Source organism: Poecilia mexicana, unplaced genomic scaffold (assembly GCF_051168715.1).
Source record: "Poecilia mexicana isolate PSO_F unplaced genomic scaffold, ASM5116871v1 scaffold_15, whole genome shotgun sequence".
Classification (NCBI taxonomy): Eukaryota; Metazoa; Chordata; class Actinopteri; order Cyprinodontiformes; family Poeciliidae; genus Poecilia; species Poecilia mexicana.
This window is the reverse complement of record NW_028263384.1, coordinates 2,048,041-2,071,020: the sequence shown is the minus strand read 5'-3', so window position 1 is coordinate 2,071,020 and position 22,980 is coordinate 2,048,041. Positions and strand designations below refer to the sequence as shown.

The following is a 22,980-nucleotide window of genomic DNA, read 5'->3' as shown; positions in this document are numbered from 1 at the left end:
GTTTTACATATTTGTGAAATCTGTCAATATGTTGTGACGGTACAGTATAAGACAGATAATCTGTGAAAAAGTCTGACTCCTCTGCCTCAGTTATGAAACCCCAGGATCTTTTATTCCAGATTATAATTATTCACCTGGTTTTTAATCCCTGAATGTTCTTCCTCTCGTTAGACAGGATCTCAGCCCTGCAGGGTTTTGGTCAAAGAGACGTTTAAATGTGTGTTGATGGGATGAAATTCTCTAAACCTGCAGCCAGAACCTCCATGTTCACTGAGACCAGATCAGAATCAATCCGGTTCTGGAGGATAAAGCAGCTTCAGATCCTCCTGTGGTGAAATCAGCCAAATGCTCCACATGCATGTCAGTTATTCTGTCTGCATTATTACAGATGAAAATAAACTCGTCTGTTTGAATTCATCCGGCTCGTCCCTTCAGATCGGATCAGGAGAACCTTCATCAGAACAAGCCGACCCGTTTGGTTCACCAGAACTCCTGAGTGATCAGGATTTCAGCTCTGAGCAGAACATCAGATCCATCAGATCCATCAGATCCATCAGATCCATCAGATCCATCAGATCCATCAGATCAGGACTTGCAGATCATCTGACAGGAACTTGAACAGCTTGTTTTGAACCTTCAGGCAGATCCTCGGTTAGTTAGGAATTTTCTTTGATGAACAGAACTTCCTGTTGTTGAGTTCTGGAGCCGTGATGTTGGAGGAATACCGGGAATTCTCACAATGTGGCGTCTCAACATTCTGCATGTCGGTTTATTACCGACTCTGATGAAGCAGCTCTGAGTAAACAGCTGATCAGTAAACAGCTGATCAGTAAACAGCTGATCAGTAAACAGCTGATCAGTAAACAGCTGATCCTGAACATGGCAGGCAGATCCGTCTTTAAAACCTTCCTGGTTCTGGTTCCTCTGCTGGCTGGTTCTGAAGCAGGTGAGTCTAAATATTCAGCTTCTTATTCTGATGTCAGCATGAAGATGGTTTGTTGTGTTTTTCTGAACAAACACAGGAAACAGAAACACTGACGATGTTTCACTGAGGAAAACAGTGAAATGAGTTCAGGATTTCTCTCATAACTCCTGAGTTACTGAATTCAGACTGTAGACATTCAGTTTTGAGTAAAGCTGATTTAAACACACAGAGTTTTATCAGCTGGAGGTTCTGATATTTACTCAATCATGTTGTGTTTTAATTCAAATCTTCTTCACCAGAATAAAAACTCTACACTTTATGGTTTTCTATATTTGAGTTTTTTAGATGTGTTTTTCTTTCTTTTATTCAAAGTAAAGTTTTTCTGGCTTCAGTTTATTTATGTATCACTGAATCTTAACAGATTCATCTGGAAACTTCCTGTTTGTTTAATGAAAACTGATATGAAGGATCTGGATGTGACGTTTCCTACATTTGAAGATTTATGCTAATTATTTTACAACCTGTTAAAGATGAAAACATTTCCAACCTTAAAGTGGCAGAGGGCAGTTTTTCCTTCACATGTTTAATTTAATCATAACATAAACCATGAAGGGAAATGAAACTCAGTGGCTTCAGGAAGATCAATGATTGATTTAGAACAGATTCATTAACTGATTCAGTTTTTTACTGTCAAAAATGAATTTATGAGCTTAAGTTCAGATTTTATGAAACGTGACAAGAAGTCGTTTCTTCTGTGTGTCACAGTTGGAGGGAAGAAGCTGCAGAACCAGTTTGCTGTTTACAAGCTGCTCAGTTAAACCCTGGAAACAAACAACAGTTTTAAAATGTTCCTTCAATCGGCTCTCTGCCTAAAACCTGTTCAGAAATACTGAACTAGATTAGAGTTGTTTATGTCTTTGTAAATGTTAAATGAACGTTTCAGAAAATTGAGTCATTTTGTTGATTAAATGTTGTTAGTTTTGCCTAAAGTTGATCAGAAGTATTTTTATGATTCCTTCTCCTTCAGTCTCAGCTGATGGAGAGAAAAAGTTCAAAGTTTTTCTCCTGTGAGGATGAAGGATGACACACTCACTGTTTACTCTGATTTCAGGATTTTAAAGCGTTTAAAGGAGTGGCCTAGTTAAAGCAAGTGGTCCCCAGGCTAAAACTGCTGATTTAAGGACTCTGTGTCTCCTCGGTGTTCAGCACCATCTTTATTTAATGACTGTGAAAATGATTTGATGAAAATTTAACCTAAAAAAGTTTCATCTGCTTCCTGCTGCAGATCTGGAGGTTTCCTGTGTTTTCAGACACAGCTGCCTGCTGCCCTGTCAGTTCCAGTCCGGTTCTGGTCCGGTGATCCGCTGGTCCAACCCGTCATCAGCTGGAGACTCTGTGGTTCACTCCTACTATGACGGCCAGGACCAGCTGGGTCAGCAGAACCAGAAGTTTCAGGGCCGGACGTCACTGATCCTGGATCAGATCTCCAGAGGAAACGCCTCCCTGCTGCTGAAGGAGGTGAAGATCCAGGATGAGGGAAGATATAAATGCAACATCAGCAGCAGCACAGGATATAAAGAATCATTTATAAACCTGAAAATAGACGGTGAAATATTTTGTTAAACACATTTCATGTTTTCCAGCTGCTGTTTGTTGGTTTTTGATGCATTTTCTTCTGTTTGCAGCTCCAGTCTCTGACATCAGGATCCATCAGGATGGAAACAGGATCACCTGCAGCTCAGAGGGGATCTACCCTCAACCTGAACTCACCTGGTCCACTGAGCCTCCATCCAACACGGCTCTGCAGAACAGAACCACAGTCCATCAGACTGAGGAGAAGCTTTATGACATCAGCAGCTCTCTGACGGGTCCAGATGGTCCAGATCTGACCTACAGCTGCAGCATCAGAACCAGGAGCAACAGGAGGACAGAAACCTTTAAAAAAGGAGGTGATGAACCACAGAAAATAACTAAACATGTTGGAGCAAAATAATTATATTTTAATTCATTTTAAAAGCAGATTAAATCAATAATTTTCATGAATTCTTCCATTTTACGACAGACTAAAATAAATATTTCATTTACTTTCTCTGTTTGTAGAAACTGGTTTGAATCTACAGAAATGTAGCTGAGATTCTAACTAGTTTAAAAAGTGGAGGGATAAATTTAATTTTCCTGGGATGTAGATGAAGAAATAAAAACAGTTTTATTTCAGATTCAGACGACTTGGCCTGAGAATGTTTCCTCCTGATCAGAGGAACTGAATCATTTCTCTGTGCTGCTGCAGAGCAGCGTGAAGATCGAACTGCTGGAACCTTTTCTGTTATTTATGAAACAAAGTGATTTATAAATGATGCAGACGGTCAGTGTTTCTCCTCTTCCTCTGCAGAATCAGCAGGAGGTAAAACCTGGAAGGTGATTCTGGGTCTGATTGGACCAGCAGGAGCAGCGGCAGCAGCAGCTTTTTTAAAGAAAAAGTACAACTTTATTCTGCCTCCACTCTTCAGTTTGCTACATAAACTCTGCTTCTGTTGATGCTTCTTCAGTAGATAAATATTTCTCTTGTCCCAAAGAAAACAATTCATGCATGAATTTATTGTCTTTGTTTTATTGTTACAGGTGTAAGAAGGAGGAGAAGGATGGAAAGAAGGAGAAGGGTGATGAGGAGAAGAAGAGCAAGGACTCAAAAAAAGGAGAATCAGAATCATTTGGAAATTTTAGTGAAGAGTCAGAGTAAGTAAAGCATCAAAAACTTTAACAGTAGACAAAACATTTTCTTTGCATACTTAAAGTGAACGTTTAACTATCACAATTAAAGACAGAAAGAAAGTAAGATGAGAAAAAAGATTGAATTTTATTTAGTTTTTGGAACAATGACTTTTTTCTAAAACTGAACTGTCTGGATTTTATTGCAGCTCAGTTGACTTTCAGCATTCTAGAGCAATAAAGACGATAAGGGACGACATAAAAGGAGAATTTGTTAAAATAAAGATGAGCGTGACCATGGAGGAACCAGAGAGCGGGTCTACGTAGACTCCTGGAAAACGCTGCAGCCATTACAGATGAGCAGCAGCTGGGAGGGGGCGGAGCCTAACGGAAGAGCTGCAGCTGGGAGGGGGCGGAGCCTAAAGGATGAGCTGCAGCTGGGAGGGGGCGGAGCCTAACGGATGAGCTGCAGCTGGGAGGGGGCGGAGCCTAACGGAAGAGCTGCAGCTGGGAGGGGGCGGAGCCTAACGGAAGAGCTGCAGCTGGGAGGGGGCGGAGCCTAACGGATGAGCTGCAGCTGGGAGGGGGCGGAGCCTAACGGATGAGCTGCAGCTGGGAGGGGGTGGAGCCTAATGATTGAGCAGCAGCTGGGAGGGGGCGGAGCCTAACGGAAGCTGAAGGAGAGGAAAACGACACGAATCCACAGAAAACACAATGATGATCCACTGAAATAATAAAACAACACAAAATGACACAGAACTGAAACGAAACGTTTTTTTCTCCATATCAGGATGAATCAGCAGTTCAGGTAAAACTTCATCTGGTTTGAAATAAGAAAATAAGATAAAAAAAAACTATTTTCAGGAATTAAACTATGGATCATTATTTCATGTTAAATTCCTTTATTTTTTCTTATTAAACTCACTAATTATTTCAGAGGAGTTAATTTTTAGCTGCACAGTTTAGGAACCTTTTTCATAATTAATCCCTGCAGACAGATCAGCTATAAATCTGGAATCATATAATATTTATCAGAGATAGTAAGATGTTTTATGTATAACAGAAGAAAATGAAACATTAATCTTAGTTTTGTCTCAGTCACACAACAGTTAATAAACCAAATGTTTATTATTTGATGTTCCTACTGATGCAAAGACACCAAAAAACAGGAAAATACAAAATCATCACATCTGTTAGATAAAAAAAGTTTGTCACTTTAAATGCCTTTTAAGGATGGAAATCATAAAACACAAACTACCGATAAAGAAATGGACGAGTAATATTGATTAAATATCTTTCAGGATGTAAAACTATTAAATGGTTTTACTAGAGTAAATGTCTAATAAAAACTGGTTTGTTGCTTCCTCTTACTTTCACCTTTATTATTGCAGCAACAAGACGAGATGTTTATTCTGTTTCTTCAGCTTTAAGTTTATAACTGTTTGTGATACACTGGTTTATTTTGTGAAGTTTAATTTTTATTTTTCAAAATAATATGAATATAACATTTAGTTTTTTTTCTGGTTAGTCACAATAAAACAGTAAAGTTTTGAGATGATAGTCATTGGATTGACAAACAAAAGCATTGAGGGAAATGTGTTTTTTTCATGTGTTTCATATTTTATTTTTGTTTTGCTCAAAGTTATAACAAATTTCTAGATGTGAAAATTGTGCAGAAGTTATTGTCAACATTTATGTCAAATATTTAACTTTTTCTCAGTTGTGGTGAAAACAGATGTCAGTTTATGAATTTAATTTGCACAAATAAAACAAGTTCTTTGAAATGAAATGAAATGATGAAATTATAATCTAAATTTAAATGTGTGAAGATGCTCCTTTTGTTTCATTATTCAGGTGTTTGTGTGGATTTATTATTGATGAATCTAAAGTTAGTGATCGTCCATTTATATGTCTGAGAGATTAAAATGTTTTATGATGTGTAAACGAGCAGGACGGGAGCCTGTGAGGTCCAAATCAGGTCCCAGTCTCTGTAACAAACATCGACTGTATATGAAACAGATCCATGATCCATAAAAATAATCCACACCTGGTTTCATTCTACATAGTGACAGTTTGTCAAATATGTAAAAATGAACAAACAAAATAGTTTTTATAAAAGTTACACATCTAGCTGGAAAAGTTCTGCTTTGTTCACAATTCAAGGCTCAAAAACTCCAAACAGATTCAGGAAGTGAAGCTTCAGTCTCCACAGGTTTTCCTTCAGGTTTGAACTTGATGCCAGTGAGTCAAGTTGATTCATGTCACAGTGTCAAATCACAATGCAGGGCTGCAGTCTCTGCTTCAGTTTCTGCTCTTATCTGCACTCTGCATCTCAGGAAACATTTCATTCCTGAGGATCTGCTCCATCATGTCTGCTCAAACTTTGAGATTTCATGTCAGTTCAGTTCTCCTCGTTCTGCAGCTGCTCAGTCGGGTAACATGAAGATAAAAACAATGCCGTCTCTGACTTTCCTGGTTTTCATGGGTTTCTGGAAAATATGTGAGTTTTGGTAACTTTTCTCTGTTTTACACTTTTTTATTTGTTAGCACCTTTGTGTTATTATACTTTTATAAAATGAGATGTTGAAAAATCCTATTGTTTTGTTATGCCTTAAATTTAAACCTGATAGCATGAAAATATGTTATGAGGTTTAAATATAACATGTTGAACAGATTTACAGAATCAGAGCAGCAGGTTGGGGATTTCCCGTCGGTTTATAGCAGCTGCTCTGCGTCGCTCTGCAGTTTCTGCTCTGAATCTGTTCATGAACAAAAGACCAGCATTAATAAGTTTGGTTAGCTAAACTTATGTCTGTATGCAGCCATTATTTTTCTCCAAAATATGTTTTTGTGTTTTCTGTGAGCAGTTCAGTTGCAGCAGGTCTCCAGATCTGGTCTGTCTGCAGGTTGGATTCGCTCAGAAAATAAACCAGAATGTGACTTTATGTGTTTTTCTGAAAGATCGACTCGTGTTAGGATCAACTTGGAGTTGGATTCTATCATTGAATTGCTGCAGCTGCTGATTACAGTTTTATTTAGAGGCATTTCACAAATCTATTTCATCATTGATGCAATAATTAGGTTCAGCCAAATGTCTGGTCATCAACCTTTTGGAAAACAACATGCTGCTGCCAAGCAGGACTGAGATTCACTGGATCAGAACCAAAGTGGTTCATTAATGTTCTGTATTAATTGATTTTCCTCTGGGTTCCTTTTTCTGAAATATTCACTGCAGAATTGGATGATAATGTTTCCTTCACCAAGCTCAAACAGTCCAGATTGTTTTCATGCATCCAGGCTGGAGGAATGAGCTGCTGAGCAGAACCAGAACCCAACAGAACCTGACAGAACCTGACAGAACCCGACCAACGGTCATTCTGTTACCTGCAATGTTATGTTTTAATTTGTAAGTTTGGTCAGAAGCATAAATGCATAAATGTCAACATATAAAATACAGGATCGTTTTAATCAGTGATGCTAACTGGGAGCTTCATGTTTTGTAGCAAACAATAAATGTGATCAGAGGATTTGGAGGAAAAACAGACAAGAGATGTCAGCAGTTTTTATTTGAAACAAGGAGATGAAGACTGAGGAAAATGTTTTAATAAAATCAAAATGTTCTCTGCGGTTTCAGTCCAGGAGCTGACATGTTTAGGCAGCTTAAGGGAACAGCAAAGGTTTCATCCAGGAAACCAGAAATCAGTTTCATAATCTCAGCTTTAGACGTCTAATGAAGAGAATTAAAGGTTTATCAACACTCACTCTATAATTAATGGTTTATAAAGGAATCTGTCAAATAGATCTGCAGAAACAAATAATAAACAGGAATAAATGCTGAATAATGAACATTCCTGAAACACAACCCGGCTCTGTGTCGGAGTTTCTGAGGCTTTGGATGTTCAGCTGTTCATTTTCACTGCATGTGTGAAATTAAAACCCTCTACAGCAGCTAAGATTCAGTTTAGCACATCGTAAAAAGTTATGTAGTCATAACGTTACATAAACAGACGTTTTGTCTCCAAATTAGCCTGGAACAAACTGTTGTAGGGATGGGATGAGTTTGAACATGTTACTGTGAGGATGGAGCATCAAACAGGGAGGCAAACCGAGCACAGAAAGAAACATAAGAATGTTAAAATTATTATTATTGTTGTTGTTGTTGTTGTTGTTGTTGTTGTTGTTGTTGTTGTTGTTGTTGTTGTTGTTGTTGTTGTTATTATTATTATTATTATTGTTATTTGACGGGGTGTGAATAAGACTGACATGAACATCAATAAGCCTTCATGAATATTTATGACTGTTGTCATAAAGTGTCATTCGGTAAATTATGACACTTTTAATACAAAGTTGACATTATTCAAAATGTCTCTGTTATGACAACTTGACAGAAATCATGATGTGACATAAATTTGTTATAAAAGTATTATTGATTAAACTTTAGCTTTAATAACATAAAGCCACATAATTTTTTAAAGTTTAATTTTATAACAAATTTATGTCACGTCATGATTTCTGTCAAGTTGTCATAACAAAGACATTTTGAATAATGTCAACTTTGTATTAAAAGTGTCATAATTTACCGAATGACACTTTATGACAACAGTCATAAATATTCATGAAGGCTTATTCATGTTCATGACAGGTGTTATGACATGTTTATGACAGTGTCATGACAGTCTTATTCACACCTCGTCAAATAAAGTGTTACTGTTTTATGTTACTAGATTGTTTTCATTTAAAGGTTTAGTGTTTTCACCCTATGGAGGAGGAATTTAACGAACCTTTCCTTAACCTCAAGCATGTTTTTGCAGGTGGTGTTTTCTGTTTTCTGTGAAGCCCTGTTGCTTTCTCTTTCCCACACCCTTCCTTGGAAACCAAAGATAAGCTCCTGCAGCAGGATGTAAAAACACACGGTGAACTGCTGGTGGGGGTCAGGCTGCCAGGGTTACTGCACCTTCTCAATTCTTGCAAGAATTTGGTTGAAAACTAAGAAACGTCTGTAGTTCTTTTTATATCGGTTAAGAAAATACCTATCAGAGACCGTTTTAGAACCTCAGGGAAACGTTACGTTTAATCACAGTGGTCCTCTGTGATGCTGTAGTAGCATCTCAAGCCATGCCAGTTATCATTATCATTACACCAACTGACTTGGATCCATTTCTCTCATCTGACCCTGGATCTGTTCCTGTGCAGCTCTACCTACAGATGCAGAGGTTTCCTGTGTCGTCAAGCAGAGCTGCATCTTACCCTGCAGCTTCCAGAGCCTCGGTGAACCCATCCTCCACTGGACTCAGCTGAAATCATCAGAGCTGAGAGTCCATTCATTTTATAGCAACCAGGACCAGCTGGGTCCCCAGGACCAGAACTTCAGAGGCAGAACGTCTCTGTTCCTGGACCAGATCTCCAGAGGAAACGCCTCCCTGCTGCTGAGAGACGTTCAGCTTCAGGATGAGGGAAGATACAACTGCTACATCAGCACCACTGAAGGATATAAAGATTCAATAATAAGACTGAATGTGGACGGTATGAGCTACGGAGGAATAAAAACAGAGAAACCTTGGAGTTTGGTTTATGTGCTGGACTTTAACTTCTCCATTTATCTTCCCACAGCTCCAGTCTCTGACATCAGGATCCATCAGGATGGAAACAGGATCACCTGCAGCTCAGAGGGGATCTACCCTCAACCTGAACTCACCTGGTCCACTGAGCCTCCATCCAACACGGCTCTGAATGAAACTACCAGGATCCAGAAAACTGAAGATCAGCTTTACAACATCAGCAGCTCTCTGACGGGTCCAGATGGTCCAGATCTGACCTACAGCTGCAGCATCAGAACCAGGAGGAACCAGAGGAGAGCAACGTTCAGGGAACTATGTGAGTGTTTGATTCCACAATAGATCACACCGACACTTCGACCTGCTTCAGGTTGGTTATTTATTTCTTTTTCACTGAAGAAGAGAGAAGTTTGAGGAACAGAATCTGGGATCATTTCTCAGTTTTCTTCTGAATATATTATCAGCTGAGCTAAACAGAGCAGACAAACATTATACTGAGCTAAGAGTGAAACTGCTTCAATATGTTTCTACTGATGTAAAAGTAAAAGTTAGCCATCCAAGAAATTACAGCTAATTAAGTAAGAGTAAAAATGTATTTAGAACTGATCATTTAATATTTAAAAGTTACAAAATCAGATGGACAAAATGTAAAGGTTAGAGGAAATTTAGGTATTTTAAGGATCAACATTAAAATTTATATTACAAAGTAACAAAATACCAAAATCAGACAAAAGAAAGAAAATCCAAATCAATTTTGTTTTGAACAAAAATTGTGTGTCAGGTGACTTTTTGGTAAAAACAAACGTCTTTTCCATCCAGTGAAGTTACACAGTGGTTACAGAATCCAAAGTTTTTATTCAGACAAGAGTAGAGATACAAAGTAAAATTACTCCAGAAAAAGTAAAAAGTATAGCAGAGTAAAAATATTACTAAAAGTTTTTTGTTTTTTTTCCAAAGACGTATTCCAGAGAAGGTAACCAGTTAAGACCCATCTCTGATTTTCAGCACCGGTTACCGTGACGACAGATGAGACGTTGCTTCCCTGCTCGGGGCTGAACGGTTCAGAGACGACTGTAGTTTGGAGGTTCAACCATCAGACGGTCCTGAATCAGACGGGAAGGAGCCGCTCCGTGTCAGAGAGGTGGAGGAAACATGTGAAGGATGTTTCAGAGCGTGGAGACCTCAGTCTGCAGGGACTCGATCCTGATCTGGAGGGAAACTACAGCTGTGAGAGCAGCGACGAAGACGAAACCATGGTGACCCAGATCACCGTGAAGAGAGGCGGTGAGGAGACAAGAGAAAAATCCTGAACTATACAAATACTGAGGAAACCATGAAATACATGCAGAGATTCATTCTGACTCGGTTTCCATTTCAGATAAATCATCCTGGATGGTTTGGTTGGTGATTGGAATCATTTTGATCATAGTGACGTTTTCTCTGCTGCTGTGTTTCTGCTGTAAAAGAAGAAAAGGTAAAAACCAGTCAGCAACATCCTCTGAATGATTTCATGTTCTTTTCTATCAATGATGTCCTCTAAACACATTTCAGGACTGATGTAATTCAAAACAAGAAGGATTATGAGTGTGATGTAAGTATGATTTTATTGTCATATCCTGATGTCAGAAGGTGAACCAAAACTTTCCTGTCTGATAAAACATAAATATTGTCTGATAGCAAACATTGTTTATCTGATCAGGAAAAGTTGAGTAAAACATGAAATGATTGAACTAATAAAGTTTTATCTGTTTGTTCAGGAAGCAGAGAGATGAAGGTTCTGACATGTTGTTCTGCTGATGAGCCCAGTGGACCTCAGGTTTCCCTGGGTCAGAGGAAACAGCTGCCAACTAACAGCTAAAGTCTGCAAATACTGGAGATTCATGTTGTTTTAGGGTTTTTGGAGGCTTTTTTAATCTTCTGCTTGTTTTAGGATGAACGTGTTCAGACAGACTCAGGCATGTTAGCAGCTGTTTCTACTTTCCTCCATCAGTGTTATAAAAATGTTGCTTTCCTTTTCGTTCAGGACTTTTTTAAATTCGTTACCAGAACAACAAGCTGTTACAATCTTCTTCCTGAAGGCCTCAGATGACAGAAAATCATAAAACATTCATTCCTTTGTATTAATGTGGGACTGAACTGGCAACATTTCAAAACTAATTTCAATATTTAATTTCTAATGACTGTATATATTTATTTTATTTATCTTTAAATATGTTTGTACAGTTGAATACAATCTAAAATTTAAGGGTGATATCAATAATTACTGTTACTCCTCTCGAGTTCAATTAAACTTAACGCAGTTCTTGATTTTCTACAGCCATTTATTTCAGACACGTTCTTTAAGGTCCTCAAAAAATGCCGTCAGAACTACAAAAAAGGTAACACAAACCTAAATCAGTTCACAACAAATGGCACAACATAACAAAAGATACATACAACAAAACTGTACCTCATTAGCTGCATCAACTCCAGAGGAATAAAGTCTAATCTTCTTACAGTCTCTCCAGCCCGCATGACCCACATGGCTCCAAATGCGCCAGTCAAAGCTCCCCGGGCAACACATGCCGCGCGGAACGAAACAAAAGTTCCCCCTCTACATTCCAATGTACACCCAACATAAAACCAATAAAATTACTACTGCCACCTTCAACAAAAAAAACAACAAAAATAAAAAACAAGAGGCAGTTGTCCTGACAGCAGCCACAATTACAACATTATGACTCCTCTAAGACACACAGTGATGAAGAAAACGGTTAAAAATAAATGTTTATCTTATTCTCAGTGGATTAAAGTGAAACTATTAACCCTCAACAACTGAAACAACATTTATATGCTGAATGTCACTAAATCTAAATTCTCATTTATAGTGAATGTTTGGAGTTTGCAGTCAGACTCCATCTGTTTGGCTGAAGAATAAATTTTGGGAATGTTTTTCTTTGGGCCCTTCCTTAAACTTAAAATAATACTAGATGTAACTCAGACAGACTGTACTGGATCTGGAAGATGATCTCTAACTGAGCTGCACTGAAGAAAGCTTTGAAAATTTATTTATTTTCTTTTTTCGGAGGGAAACTGAAAGTAAACTCATGAGAGTAACTTCATGCAACAAGTTAAATCCTCCATGATGAGTTTTACTTCAGATCAATGAAGGACTGTAGATAAAATTTGATGAAGACAAACTGACTGATGAGGCCATTAGTGACGTTTTACTGTCTGAACATGTCATCTGATTGTTTGCAGCATCTTATCTGTTGTTGTTGTGACTTTTGAATAAAATGTTTCTCACTGGTTTTGCTTCTGATAAAGCCAAAAATTTGGGAGTGATGATGGATCCAGATTTAAACTTTGACAGCCACATCAAATCTATCATAAAAACTGCATATTATCATTTAAAAAATATTTCCAAAATTAGACGACTGATGTCCCTACAAGATTCTGAAAAACTAATTCATGCCTTTGTCTTTAGCAGGCTCGATTACTGTAATGCCATTTTTACTGGATTATCAAAAAAAGCAATAAAACAGCTGCAGCTTCTTCAGAATGCAGCTGCAAGAGTCCTGACTAAAACAAAAAGAGATCAACATATCAGTCCAGTTCTGAGATCGTTGCACTGGCTCCCAGTTGCTAAAAGAATAGAATTTAAAATCTCTTTATTGGTGTATAAAACTCTACACAACAAAAACCAAGATTATATTACGGATCTTCTCCAGCCCTACATACTTCCCAGACCTTTAAGATCAACTGAGTCAAACCTATTAGTCATTCCGAGAATTAGAACAAAATACGGGGAAGCAGCTTTTAGTTTTTATGCTCCAGCCCTCTGGAATAAGCTTCCGGCTCACTGCAAGTCTGCCCCAACTTTGAGTTTATTTAAAACAAGGTTAAAAACATTTCTATTTGAAGTTGCCTATTCTTGAATTTTTTTTTGTGTGTGTGTGTGTTTCTTGTCTGATTGGTATTGTTTCTCTGTAAAAGCACTTTGAATTGTCTTTGACTGAAAGGTGCTATATAAATAAATTTGCCTTGCCTTCTGTCTTTGACTCCAACATTTCCCTCATTTATTCATCAGAAACATGTCTGATGAATCCGACTGACATTCCTGTAGCAAAATATTACACAATGTAACAAGTTTTATCATTTCATTCAGAACAGAAACTAAAACCAACCTCATGTATTTTGGTGATCAAAGATGAAGAAGGTATTTAAATTTAGTTGCTTTATTTAAAGAACAAAGTATTTATACAATAACAAAACATTATGTAAAAATCTTTCTACAGAAATGAAGATCATGGCATCAAAAACGATTCTGAGAAAGTTTAGCTGGTAGAATATAAATGCTATGTTTAGCTGCGCCCCCTGCTGGGCAGAAGATGAAACATACTGTAAAATCTTCATTTAGGAAAAAAATCTGAAATACATGCAAATATGAGAATTAAAAAAACATGAACATAAAACTACATCAAAGCTCATGAATCCTGTTGAGGGTAAAATGGGAGAATTAAAACCAAACCAGTCTCTGAATGAATGAAAGGTTTAAAGCTGCAGAGCTTCACTTTCCTCCATTTTCTTCTTGTAGCTCATCATGAATCCAGCTGCTGCTGCTGCGATCACAACACAAACCACCGTCCGTCTGATGAGTTCAGAAACCACCAGATTCTCTGAAACCAAAGAAGTTCAGGAGTTTAGCTCAGAGACTCATTTGTAGTTCAGAACATCAGATTTTTACCATCTAATGAAGCTTAAATCCTGAATCCTGTTACCTCCAGTCCTCCTCAGATAGAGCTGAGTCATAATGGTCTCCTCATCATCACTGAGCTCACAGCTGTAAACTCCCTCCTGATCTGAGGTCAGATCCTGTAAGGTGAGGCTGCCGGACGCTGAAACGTCCCTCACATGTTTCCTCCACTCCTCTGAGATGTTGTAGATGTTTCTGTCAGTCTTGGTCAGGATGATCTGACTGAGGTTGAACCTCCAGACCAAACTGGAGGCAGAAATGTTGAAGGAAGACCAGCAGATTGTAACCTGAGACCCTGAGAAACCCACAGAGGCTGAAATGGAAAATAAAAAGGAGTTCATGGTTTCTAGACTTTAATGAGAAAGATTGAAGCTTTAGCAACATTTAGACAGAAATCAGCAGATAAATCTTTAATAAATAAAGTGCTGCATGAACATCAACAATAAAAACATCTGCAGAGGAATTAACTACAAATATTTCTACAAATTTATATAAATCTGCAACAATTTAAAAATGTTTCCATCAGTAAATTATATTGAAAGATATTAAAGTATTATTTCTTGAAGCAGGTTTAGTAAATATTGCAATAATCTGCATGTTTCATGATGAGGTTTCAAGTAAAAGTCAAACTAAGTATCAGAACTTTCTGGACCTTGAATACCTAAAGTTGCTCTCCTCTGGTTCCTCCTGGTTCTGATGCTGCAGCTGCAGGTCAGATCTGGACCATCTGGACCCGTCAGAGAGCTGCTGATGTCATAAAGCTTCTCCTCAGTCTGATGGACTGTGGTTATGATCTGCAGAGCCGTGTTGGATGGAGGCTCAGTGGACCAGGTGAGTTCAGGTTGAGGGTAGATCCCCTCTGAGCTGCAGGTGATCCTGTTTCCATCCTGATGGATCCTGATGTCAGAGACTGGAGCTGGAAACAGTAAGAAAATAATGAAAAGCAACTTTACAGAAAAAAGTATCTGGGAATCCCAAAATAAAAGTGCAACTCTCAAAATCTTATCATTTGAAAGAAATGTTTTCAAATGAATGTGTCCTACCTTCTACTGTAAGGTCAACACAACTTCTTTCATACAAGCTTTTTATCATTGTATTACACTTATATTCTCCCTCATCTTCAACCTTCACTCCTCTCAGCAGCAGATCGCCGTTTCCTCTGGAGATCTGATCCTCGAACAGAGACGCTCTGGATCTGAAGCTCTTAGAGTAGCTGATGTTACCCTGATTATAGCTTGCAATCGGAGATAATTTAGTTTGCCATCTTATGTAGGTTATATTGGTCTCAAACCGACATGGTAAGATGCAGTCCTGGTTCAGAACACAGGGCACGTTGATACAATAACCTGCAATAAGACATGAAAACAGATGAAAGTTGAGTTGAATGGTGCTGAGGAGGAAACCCAGATCCTCTGAAGGATCAGAGAAAAACCTGTCTGGAAACAAGATCTCAGCAAATAATCTCCATGATCCAGATGATGTTCAGTGAACCAGAAGTTCTGGTTCTGATAGGAAAACGGAGGAATTGCTCTGATGTAGAAGGAGAATCATTTTTCAAACAACCTGGTTTCCATTCTTGTTAAATAATATCATGTGAAAATACTACATTACATTTCCAATGATTAATTACAAATATTTATTGACTTTCCATCAATTAAACTCTTATTATCACCATTGAGCAGCTTCCTGTTTGCTCCTGCTGGTATTTTCATTATTTTTATTTCGTGATGAGATCCAAACCTTGGAGGCTTTTTGCCTCTTTACCATCAAACATATGACCAGAAATAACAATTTAATTTTCCTAACTTTTCATTATGTTTTACTCTGAAAATCTCTTCATTATTAATATTTTTGCTTAATTTCCTGTTTCATCCTCATTTTAAAGGGATCCACAGAAACAATATTTATTAGAGAAGTATTTATTTTAGATGTAAAACGCTACAGTAATAATACTCTAGGCTGTTTGGTTTTTATTAATTTTAATAAAATATTATCACATGTCGCCATGTTGTTCACACTGCAATGCATTCTGGGTAAATGGCGTCTAAAGTTCCAACTGTCTGGCTCCTCCAGCGATGAGTAACGTTATCAAGCCTTTTCAGTCTGAACAGCAGCGCGTTGAAATGGATCCGAACGTAGAAATAACCAGAGGTGATGAAGATGAGGAGGAGCAAACAGAGGAAGAGCAGCTGGTGTTTTACTGCTGCTGCCTTCAGCTTCTACATGAAACGATGAACGACACGTAGGTCTGGTCGGACTGTGTGGGGTCTTCATCTGCAGCCGCAGCACATTTAAAAGAGCTTCCGGCTGTCAGTTTGATGTTCCTCCCAGCGGTTTTACTCTAGCGGCAGTGGGGTTTAGGTGCTTTGTGGATAAAAATGTCAGCAAGGCATTTGTATTGCCACAAAGTTAAGTTCGCTGATTTACTCGTGTGTTTGAAGAGGAAAAAATAAAAACTTCCGCAGCGCTCCGATGTAAAAATATCAAATAAAAATTTATTCCACTGTTTTTGAGTAATTCTTTTACAAGAGCAATTGGTTCTTCGCCAACCTCCACAAACAAACTACAGTTAAAGTAGCCAGTTTCTTTAGCCAGTAGGCATGGATCATGTCAGGTCCTGGTGCTGTCCAGTTTTTCATATATATATATATATATATATATATATATATATATAAAAAAAAAAAAAATTCCCTTCTCACCCTCCGCGGGTGGTCTCTTTCATCCTCTGAGCTCGGGTCCTCTACCAGAGGCCTGGGAGCTTGAGGGTTCTGCGCAGTATCTTGGCTGTGCCTAGAACTGCACATTTCTGGACTGAGATGTCTGATGTTGTTCCTGGGATCTGTTTGAGCCACTGCTCCAGTTTGGGGGTGACTGCCCCGAGGGCCCCGATGACCACAGGCACCACTGTGGTCTTCACCTTCCAGGCCTTCTCCAGTTCCTCTCTGAGGCCCTGGTATTTCTCCAGTTTCTCATGCTCCTTTTTCCTGATGTTGTGGTCACTTGGTATTGCTACATCCACCACAACGGCTTTCCTCTGTTCTTTATCCACCACCACAATGTCCGGTTGGTTCGACATTACCATCTTGTCTGTCTGGATCTGGAAGTCCCACAGGATCTTAGCTCGGTCATTCTCCACCACCTTTGGGGGTGTCCCCCATTTTGACCTCGGGGCTTCCAGTCCATATTCTGCACAGATGTTCCTGTACACTATGCCCGCCACTTGGTTATGTCGTTCCATGTACGCTTTCCCTGCCAGCATCTTGCACCCTGCTGTTATGTGCTGGACTGTCTCAGAGGCCTCCTTGCACAACCTACACCTTGGGTCTTGTCTGGTGTGGTAGATCTGAGCTTCTATTGCTCTGGTGTTTAGGGCCTGTTCCTGGGCGGCCAGGATGAGGGCCTCCGTGCTGTCCTTGAGTCCAGCTTTCTCCAGCCATTGGTAGGATTTCCTGATATCAGCCACTTCAGTTATTTGTCGGTGGTACATCCCATGCAGGGGCTTGTCTTCCCATGATGGTTCCTCCAGCACCTCGTCCTCTGTTCCCCATTGCCTGAGACATTCGCTGAGCACATCGTCCGTTGAGGCTTTGTCCTTGATGTATTTATGGATCTTAGATGTTTCATCCTGGACAGTGGCTCTCACACTCACTAGTCCTCTGCCTCCTTCCTTACGGCTCGTGTACAGTCTCAGGGTGCTGGATTTGGGGTGGAACCCTCCATGCATGGTTAGTAGCTTCCGAGTCTTAACATCCGTGGCCTTCATCTCTTCCATTGGCCAGCTAATTATTCCGGCAGGGTATCTGATTACTGGTAAGGCATAGCTGTTTATTGCACGGATCTTGTTCTTGCCATTGAGCTGGCTTCTCAGGACTTGCCTTATTCGTTGGAGGTATTTGGCTGTGGCTCCTTTCCTTGTGACCTCATCGAGGTTGCCATTTGCTTGTGGTATTCCCAGGTACTTGTAGCTGTGCTCTATGTCTGCTATCGTTCCCTCTGGGAGTGAGACCCCTTCTGTGCGGACGACCTTCCCTCTCTTTGTAACCATCCGGCCACACTTCTCTAGTCCGAATGACATCCCAATGTCAGTGCTGTAGATCCTGGTGGTGTGGATCAGTGAGTCGATGTCTCGCTCGCTCTTGGCGTACAGCTTGATGTCATCCATGTAGAGGAGGTGACTGATTGTGGCCCCATTCTTAAGTCGGTATCCGTAGCCAGTCTTGTTGATGATTTGGCTGAGGGGGTTCAGGCCTATGCAGAACAGCAGTGGGGACAGAGCATCTCCTTGGTATATGCCACATTTGATGGACACTTGTGCAAGTGGTTTGCAGTTGGCTTCAAGGGTGGTTTTCCACAGCCCCATCGAGTTTGCAATGAAGGCTCTTAGAGTCCTATTGATGTTGTACATCTCTAAGCATTCAATGATCCAGGTGTGTGGCATTGAGTCATAGGCTTTCTTGTAATCAATCCAAGCGGTGCACAGGTTGGTGTGTCGGGTTTTGCAGTCTCGGGCGACTGTGTGGTCTACAAGGAGTTGGTGTTTGGCTCCTCTACTATTTATGCCGATGCCCTTCTGTGCCGTGCTCATGTATTTATCCATGTGTCCGCTTATCTTAGCCGCTATGATGCCTGACATGAGCTTCCATGTTGTAGAGAGACAGGTTATTGGCCGATAGTTGGATGGGACTGAACCCTTTGAGGGATCCTTCTGGATCAGGATTGTGCGCCCTTCAGTTAACCATTCAGGGTGAGTCCCATTCTGTAGCAGCTGGTTCAGTTGCGCTGCCAGTCGCTCATGGAGGGCAGTGAGTTTCTTTAGCCAGTAGGCATGGATCATGTCAGGCCCTGGTGCTGTCCAGTTTTTCATACCCGAGACTCTTTCTTGGACATCTGCCACAGTGATGGTTACCGGGGCTTGTTCAGGGAGGTTGCTGTGGTCCTCTCGTAGAGAGGTTAGCCACTGTGCCTTGCTGTTGTGGGACGCCTCCCTTTCCCATATGCCTTTCCAGTATTGTTCAGTCTCCAGCCTTGGTGGGTCTGCTCTGTTGTTAGTACCCTGCCATTGAGAGTACACTTTAGCTGGTTGGGTGGAGAAGAGCCGGGTAATCCTCCTGGCTTCATTCTCTCTTGTGTATCTCTTTAGGCGGCTGGCCAAGGCTTGGAGCCTTTGTTTGGCAGTTTCGAGTGCTTCAGGTATGGGCATCTGGCTGTACTTCTTGGGTACTGATCTTTTCATTGCACCCCTTAGGAGCTCTGACAGCTGGCTCACTTCCCTCCTTGTTATCTTGATCTTAGCCTCTAACCGTCTTTTCCATGATGGATATTGGGTCTCATGGTTGCTCTTATAGCCGAGCATTTCAAGGATCACTGATGCTGAGTTGTATATCAGCTCATTGGTTTCTGTTATGGTGTTGGTAGGGATTGTTCTCAATGCTGCATTCACATCTTCAATGAGACTTTCTGATGGTACTTCACTCAGCCGTTGTAATTGGCGTCGGGGTTGCCTGGTGTTCATTCGGGCCACGATTCTCTCTCTCAGGTCAGTTGCTGTCTCGTTCAGCTTTGATAGTTCGTTCATTATTGGGGCTGCATACCCAGTCTCGGGGTGGGGAGTAGTTAACTCCCCCTGACCTTACCTTTGGGCTCCTCCCTTATGCCGTAGCATTTGTGTTGTACCTCGTCAATCTCAAGTTGTGATAGCAGTTGCCGTTTGCGGATGTTGGAGCACTGAGCTACTAGTTGTTTGGCAGTCATTGTAGACTGTGGGTGTCGAAGTAACCATTCCACCCTCAGTCTTTGCATGTAACCCCTCTGACTAGGGTTACTTGAGTAGTAGCATTCCAACAGATCCATGTTTTCGTCTCTCGCCCATTTCCGTCTTGTTCCAGTAGCCCATTTTTCATCAAGGTGCTCTGGTTCCCCAGCACCTGACGCAGACCTTGTTTGGCCGGGCGACGTCTGAGCCGGCATGTCATGCTTATCAGTGTCTCTCATTGTATGAGGTAGGCTATATAGCTCCAAGGGTCTTGCCTAGGGACCCATATATATATATATATATATATATATATATATATATATATATATATATATATATATATATATATATATATATATATATATATATATATATATATATATATATATATATATATATATATATATATATATATATATATATATATATATATATATATTACAGCCATATATATTACAGCCACTAGTGACTCAGTGTGACATTGTCTAAAATTTCTCCAGTTAAACGCAATATAATAAACAACAACTGGAGTGAAGTTAGCCTTCCTGTGTTTATTCTATAGACTCCGGTACATAACAGACCAAAACGCGTCATCATCTGGTGAAAACATGGCAACTTCCACGGGTGAAAAATGTAACAAAAGATGTAAATTTTTGAAGTAATTATGAGTTTTGATGTATCACAAACAGCAATATTTGATTTAATAGGAAAATCATGACATATTTAGACCAACATGTTCTGGTTCCCTTTAAAAGCTGTAGTCTGATGCTAACATATGAATAATAATAAAATAAAAGCAGCAATAAATGTTTTACTCACCAAAAGTCCGCAGAACAGGTAAAAATACTAAAAACAAGAATCTCCTGGTTCTGATCATTTTACTTCTCGTTATCAAATATTTGCTGCAAAACTATGAAGAAACAAATTATTAACCTGCACCTCAGTTTAATTAAGAATTTACTTTTTTCCTAATAATATAATTAATATTCAATCCAGAGTAACTCTGATGACATGAAGCTTCATTTATCTCAGAGTTTCTTCTGGTTGAAAGGAGGAAGTTTGTTCTGCTAAATGTTCTGATCAGCTTTATGATGAAACCACCAGAGGAGATAAAACATATCAGCTGTTTGATGTTTGTGGTATTAAGAGGAAATCTCACCTTGATAACCGAACGGAGAGAAGCTGCATGTTGGCCTTCATGTTTTGTGACCTTGTCAGTTTAAACCTGCCTCTGTTTTAGTTTTGTATTATTTAAACCTGCTCAGGTCAAGTAAAGATTAAAACATTAAATAATGTTTAGTTAATCTCCTCATTCATCAGTGAGGAGCTTCATGCTGCAGTCCAGCTGCACACAGTTATAAAGATAAAACAATAATCACTCTGATTTCATCTTTTCATTCCCAAATTAAGAGTTAACTCAGGTGTTTTCCTCATTTACCTTTAAATAGATTTTAAATCACTTCAGGTTTGATCTTTAAAGTCTGTATCAGAAGAATGTCATGATCTGCCATCCAATAAATGTTTTGTAATTTAATGAGGTTGTTCTGTTACTTCTGTATAAAAACTTTACTAAAAATGGCAAAGTTGTTTATCAAAACCATAAATGTAAATTATAGATGTAAATTTACCACCATCTTCAGTGAAACCAGCTGCTGACGTCACGACTTCCTCTGAAACCATAAAATTTAAACCGTGAAGCTCAGAGGAGCCCCTGATGCTCAGATCTCTTCACCTTCATCTGATGAAGACGTTCCACTGATGCTTTGTGATGAAGATGAACAGTTTCTGCTGCAGGCCTTTGACCCGATCTGACCTCTGAACCTTCCTGTTCGCTGCCTTCTGCACACAGCTTGTTGAAACAGCAGATGTTTCCTTGTAGCTGCATTTAGAGTTTCACTGAACTTGGATTTTGTTGTTCTTTTAAATTTCTACAATAAAAAACAGATTTTACTGAATGAAGCCACTGGATGGTTCATCTGCATGTTATCATGTGTGTTAGTAGCATTACGACATTTCCTGCTAAAACCTGTTTGGATTCAGAACAACAGTTTGACAGTGGAGGAGCTGGAGCCGTTCAGGAGGCGTTGAGACATGAACGATTTAAATGCTGGTGAAGATCTGGTTCCAGTTTTAACCTCCTGATGAGCTTCAGCTGGATCCTCCTGCAGTTCGAAACATGAAGCCGTTGTTTTCCACAGGTTTCAGTTCCCTGGTTCTGGGTTCAGTCCCACTTTCTGCATGTCTCCCAGTTATAGTTTTGGGTTTTTCATTATAGCTTAGTTTTATTTTGTTGTGACATTTTGTTTGTCTAATTTAATTAGTTTTTAGGGTGTGTTTGCTAATTTTAGTTATTATTAGTTTGATAATATGTCAGTTTTTTATTAGTAGTTTTTTCATACTTTTGTTAATTTTTGTGTGCAGAATTCAAAAAGGTCAAAGTATTTTATTGTGATTATACATCAATAAATTCAGCATTTCCAAAAAATGTATACAGTTGAATAACCATCAGACTGAGACGTTTTCTCCAAGCTTTTCTGTGGCCGTTTTTGGACCAGAGTCATTTACTGACCGTTTACATCACCTGGTTGGGTGAGAAGAAAATAAATACATTTCACATCATGCTAACAAATAGATTCATGAACTCAAAAACAAATAATATATAATCTTAGTTTTATAAACACACAGTATAGTTTCATTTAGTTGTAGTTTCTCTCATTAATTACAACTCATTAATTAATGGGAAATGTATTTTTAGATTGATTTTAAGATTTGCAGCCACCTCTGTGGTATCTGTGCATAATAAAGCTGCTTCCTTTTGCTGGACCATCTAAGTTCAAAAGTCCTTCTGAGTGATTTTTTCTTTGCTTCAGACACAGTTCACATCCCTTCTGCAGTTCTTGAGTCTAAAGAAATTTACTTTTTTGTTTCTTTCACTAAACAAACATATTTTCTCAGTTTCAGTTTTCATTATTTTAGTTTTTATAAAACTAAAACCCTGCTGCTTGCAGTGGTTCCTTCCAGGGGCAGCTCTTCCTGCCCTCCAGCTGTTTGGTTAATTAGTTTCTCTAATTTAGTCAGAAACACCTCAGGGATCTGGACTTGGTTCTTGTTCTCGTGTTTCCCAGTGATGGACTGATGACCTGACCTCCGCCTTTCACTCAGTGACTGTTGGAGATAAAGACTGATAAATGTCACACATCGGCCAAAAAACTGCAGCGTTAGAATTAGTGCAGGAGACGATGAAAACCTGGATGATATGCACATTAAACTGTTGTGGCGGCTGAAGAAAGTGTGGGGCAGAAGGCAC

The 22,980-nt window shown here is 39.4% G+C and overlaps 2 protein-coding genes across 2 annotated transcripts; one reads left to right on the top strand and one right to left on the bottom strand.

Moving 5' to 3' along the window:
* The first annotated feature begins 658 nt into the window (after window positions 1–658).
* Window positions 659–13,219, top strand: LOC148155236 (uncharacterized). The gene is made up of 12 exons (XM_088013349.1): window positions 659–946; window positions 2,211–2,531; window positions 2,611–2,874; window positions 3,315–3,402; window positions 3,545–3,658; window positions 3,841–3,956; window positions 5,739–6,131; window positions 8,825–9,154; window positions 9,242–9,505; window positions 10,192–10,470; window positions 10,565–10,660; window positions 10,944–13,219. Exons 1-12 carry the CDS (start codon window positions 880–882, stop codon window positions 11,042–11,044), a joined length of 2,433 nt encoding a protein of 810 aa, XP_087869475.1. The 5' UTR covers window positions 659–879; the 3' UTR covers window positions 11,045–13,219.
* A 280-nt stretch (window positions 13,220–13,499) lies between these two features.
* On the bottom strand, window positions 13,500–14,472 carry LOC148155235 (uncharacterized). Its single transcript, XM_088013495.1, has 2 exons — window positions 13,947–14,472; window positions 13,500–13,844 (listed from the first exon to the last, which is right to left on the bottom strand). The coding sequence occupies exons 1-2, from the start codon at window positions 14,260–14,262 to the stop codon at window positions 13,720–13,722; spliced, it is 441 nt and encodes a 146-aa protein (XP_087869621.1). The 5' UTR covers window positions 14,263–14,472; the 3' UTR covers window positions 13,500–13,719.
* Between the last annotated feature and the right edge of the window lie 8,508 nt (window positions 14,473–22,980).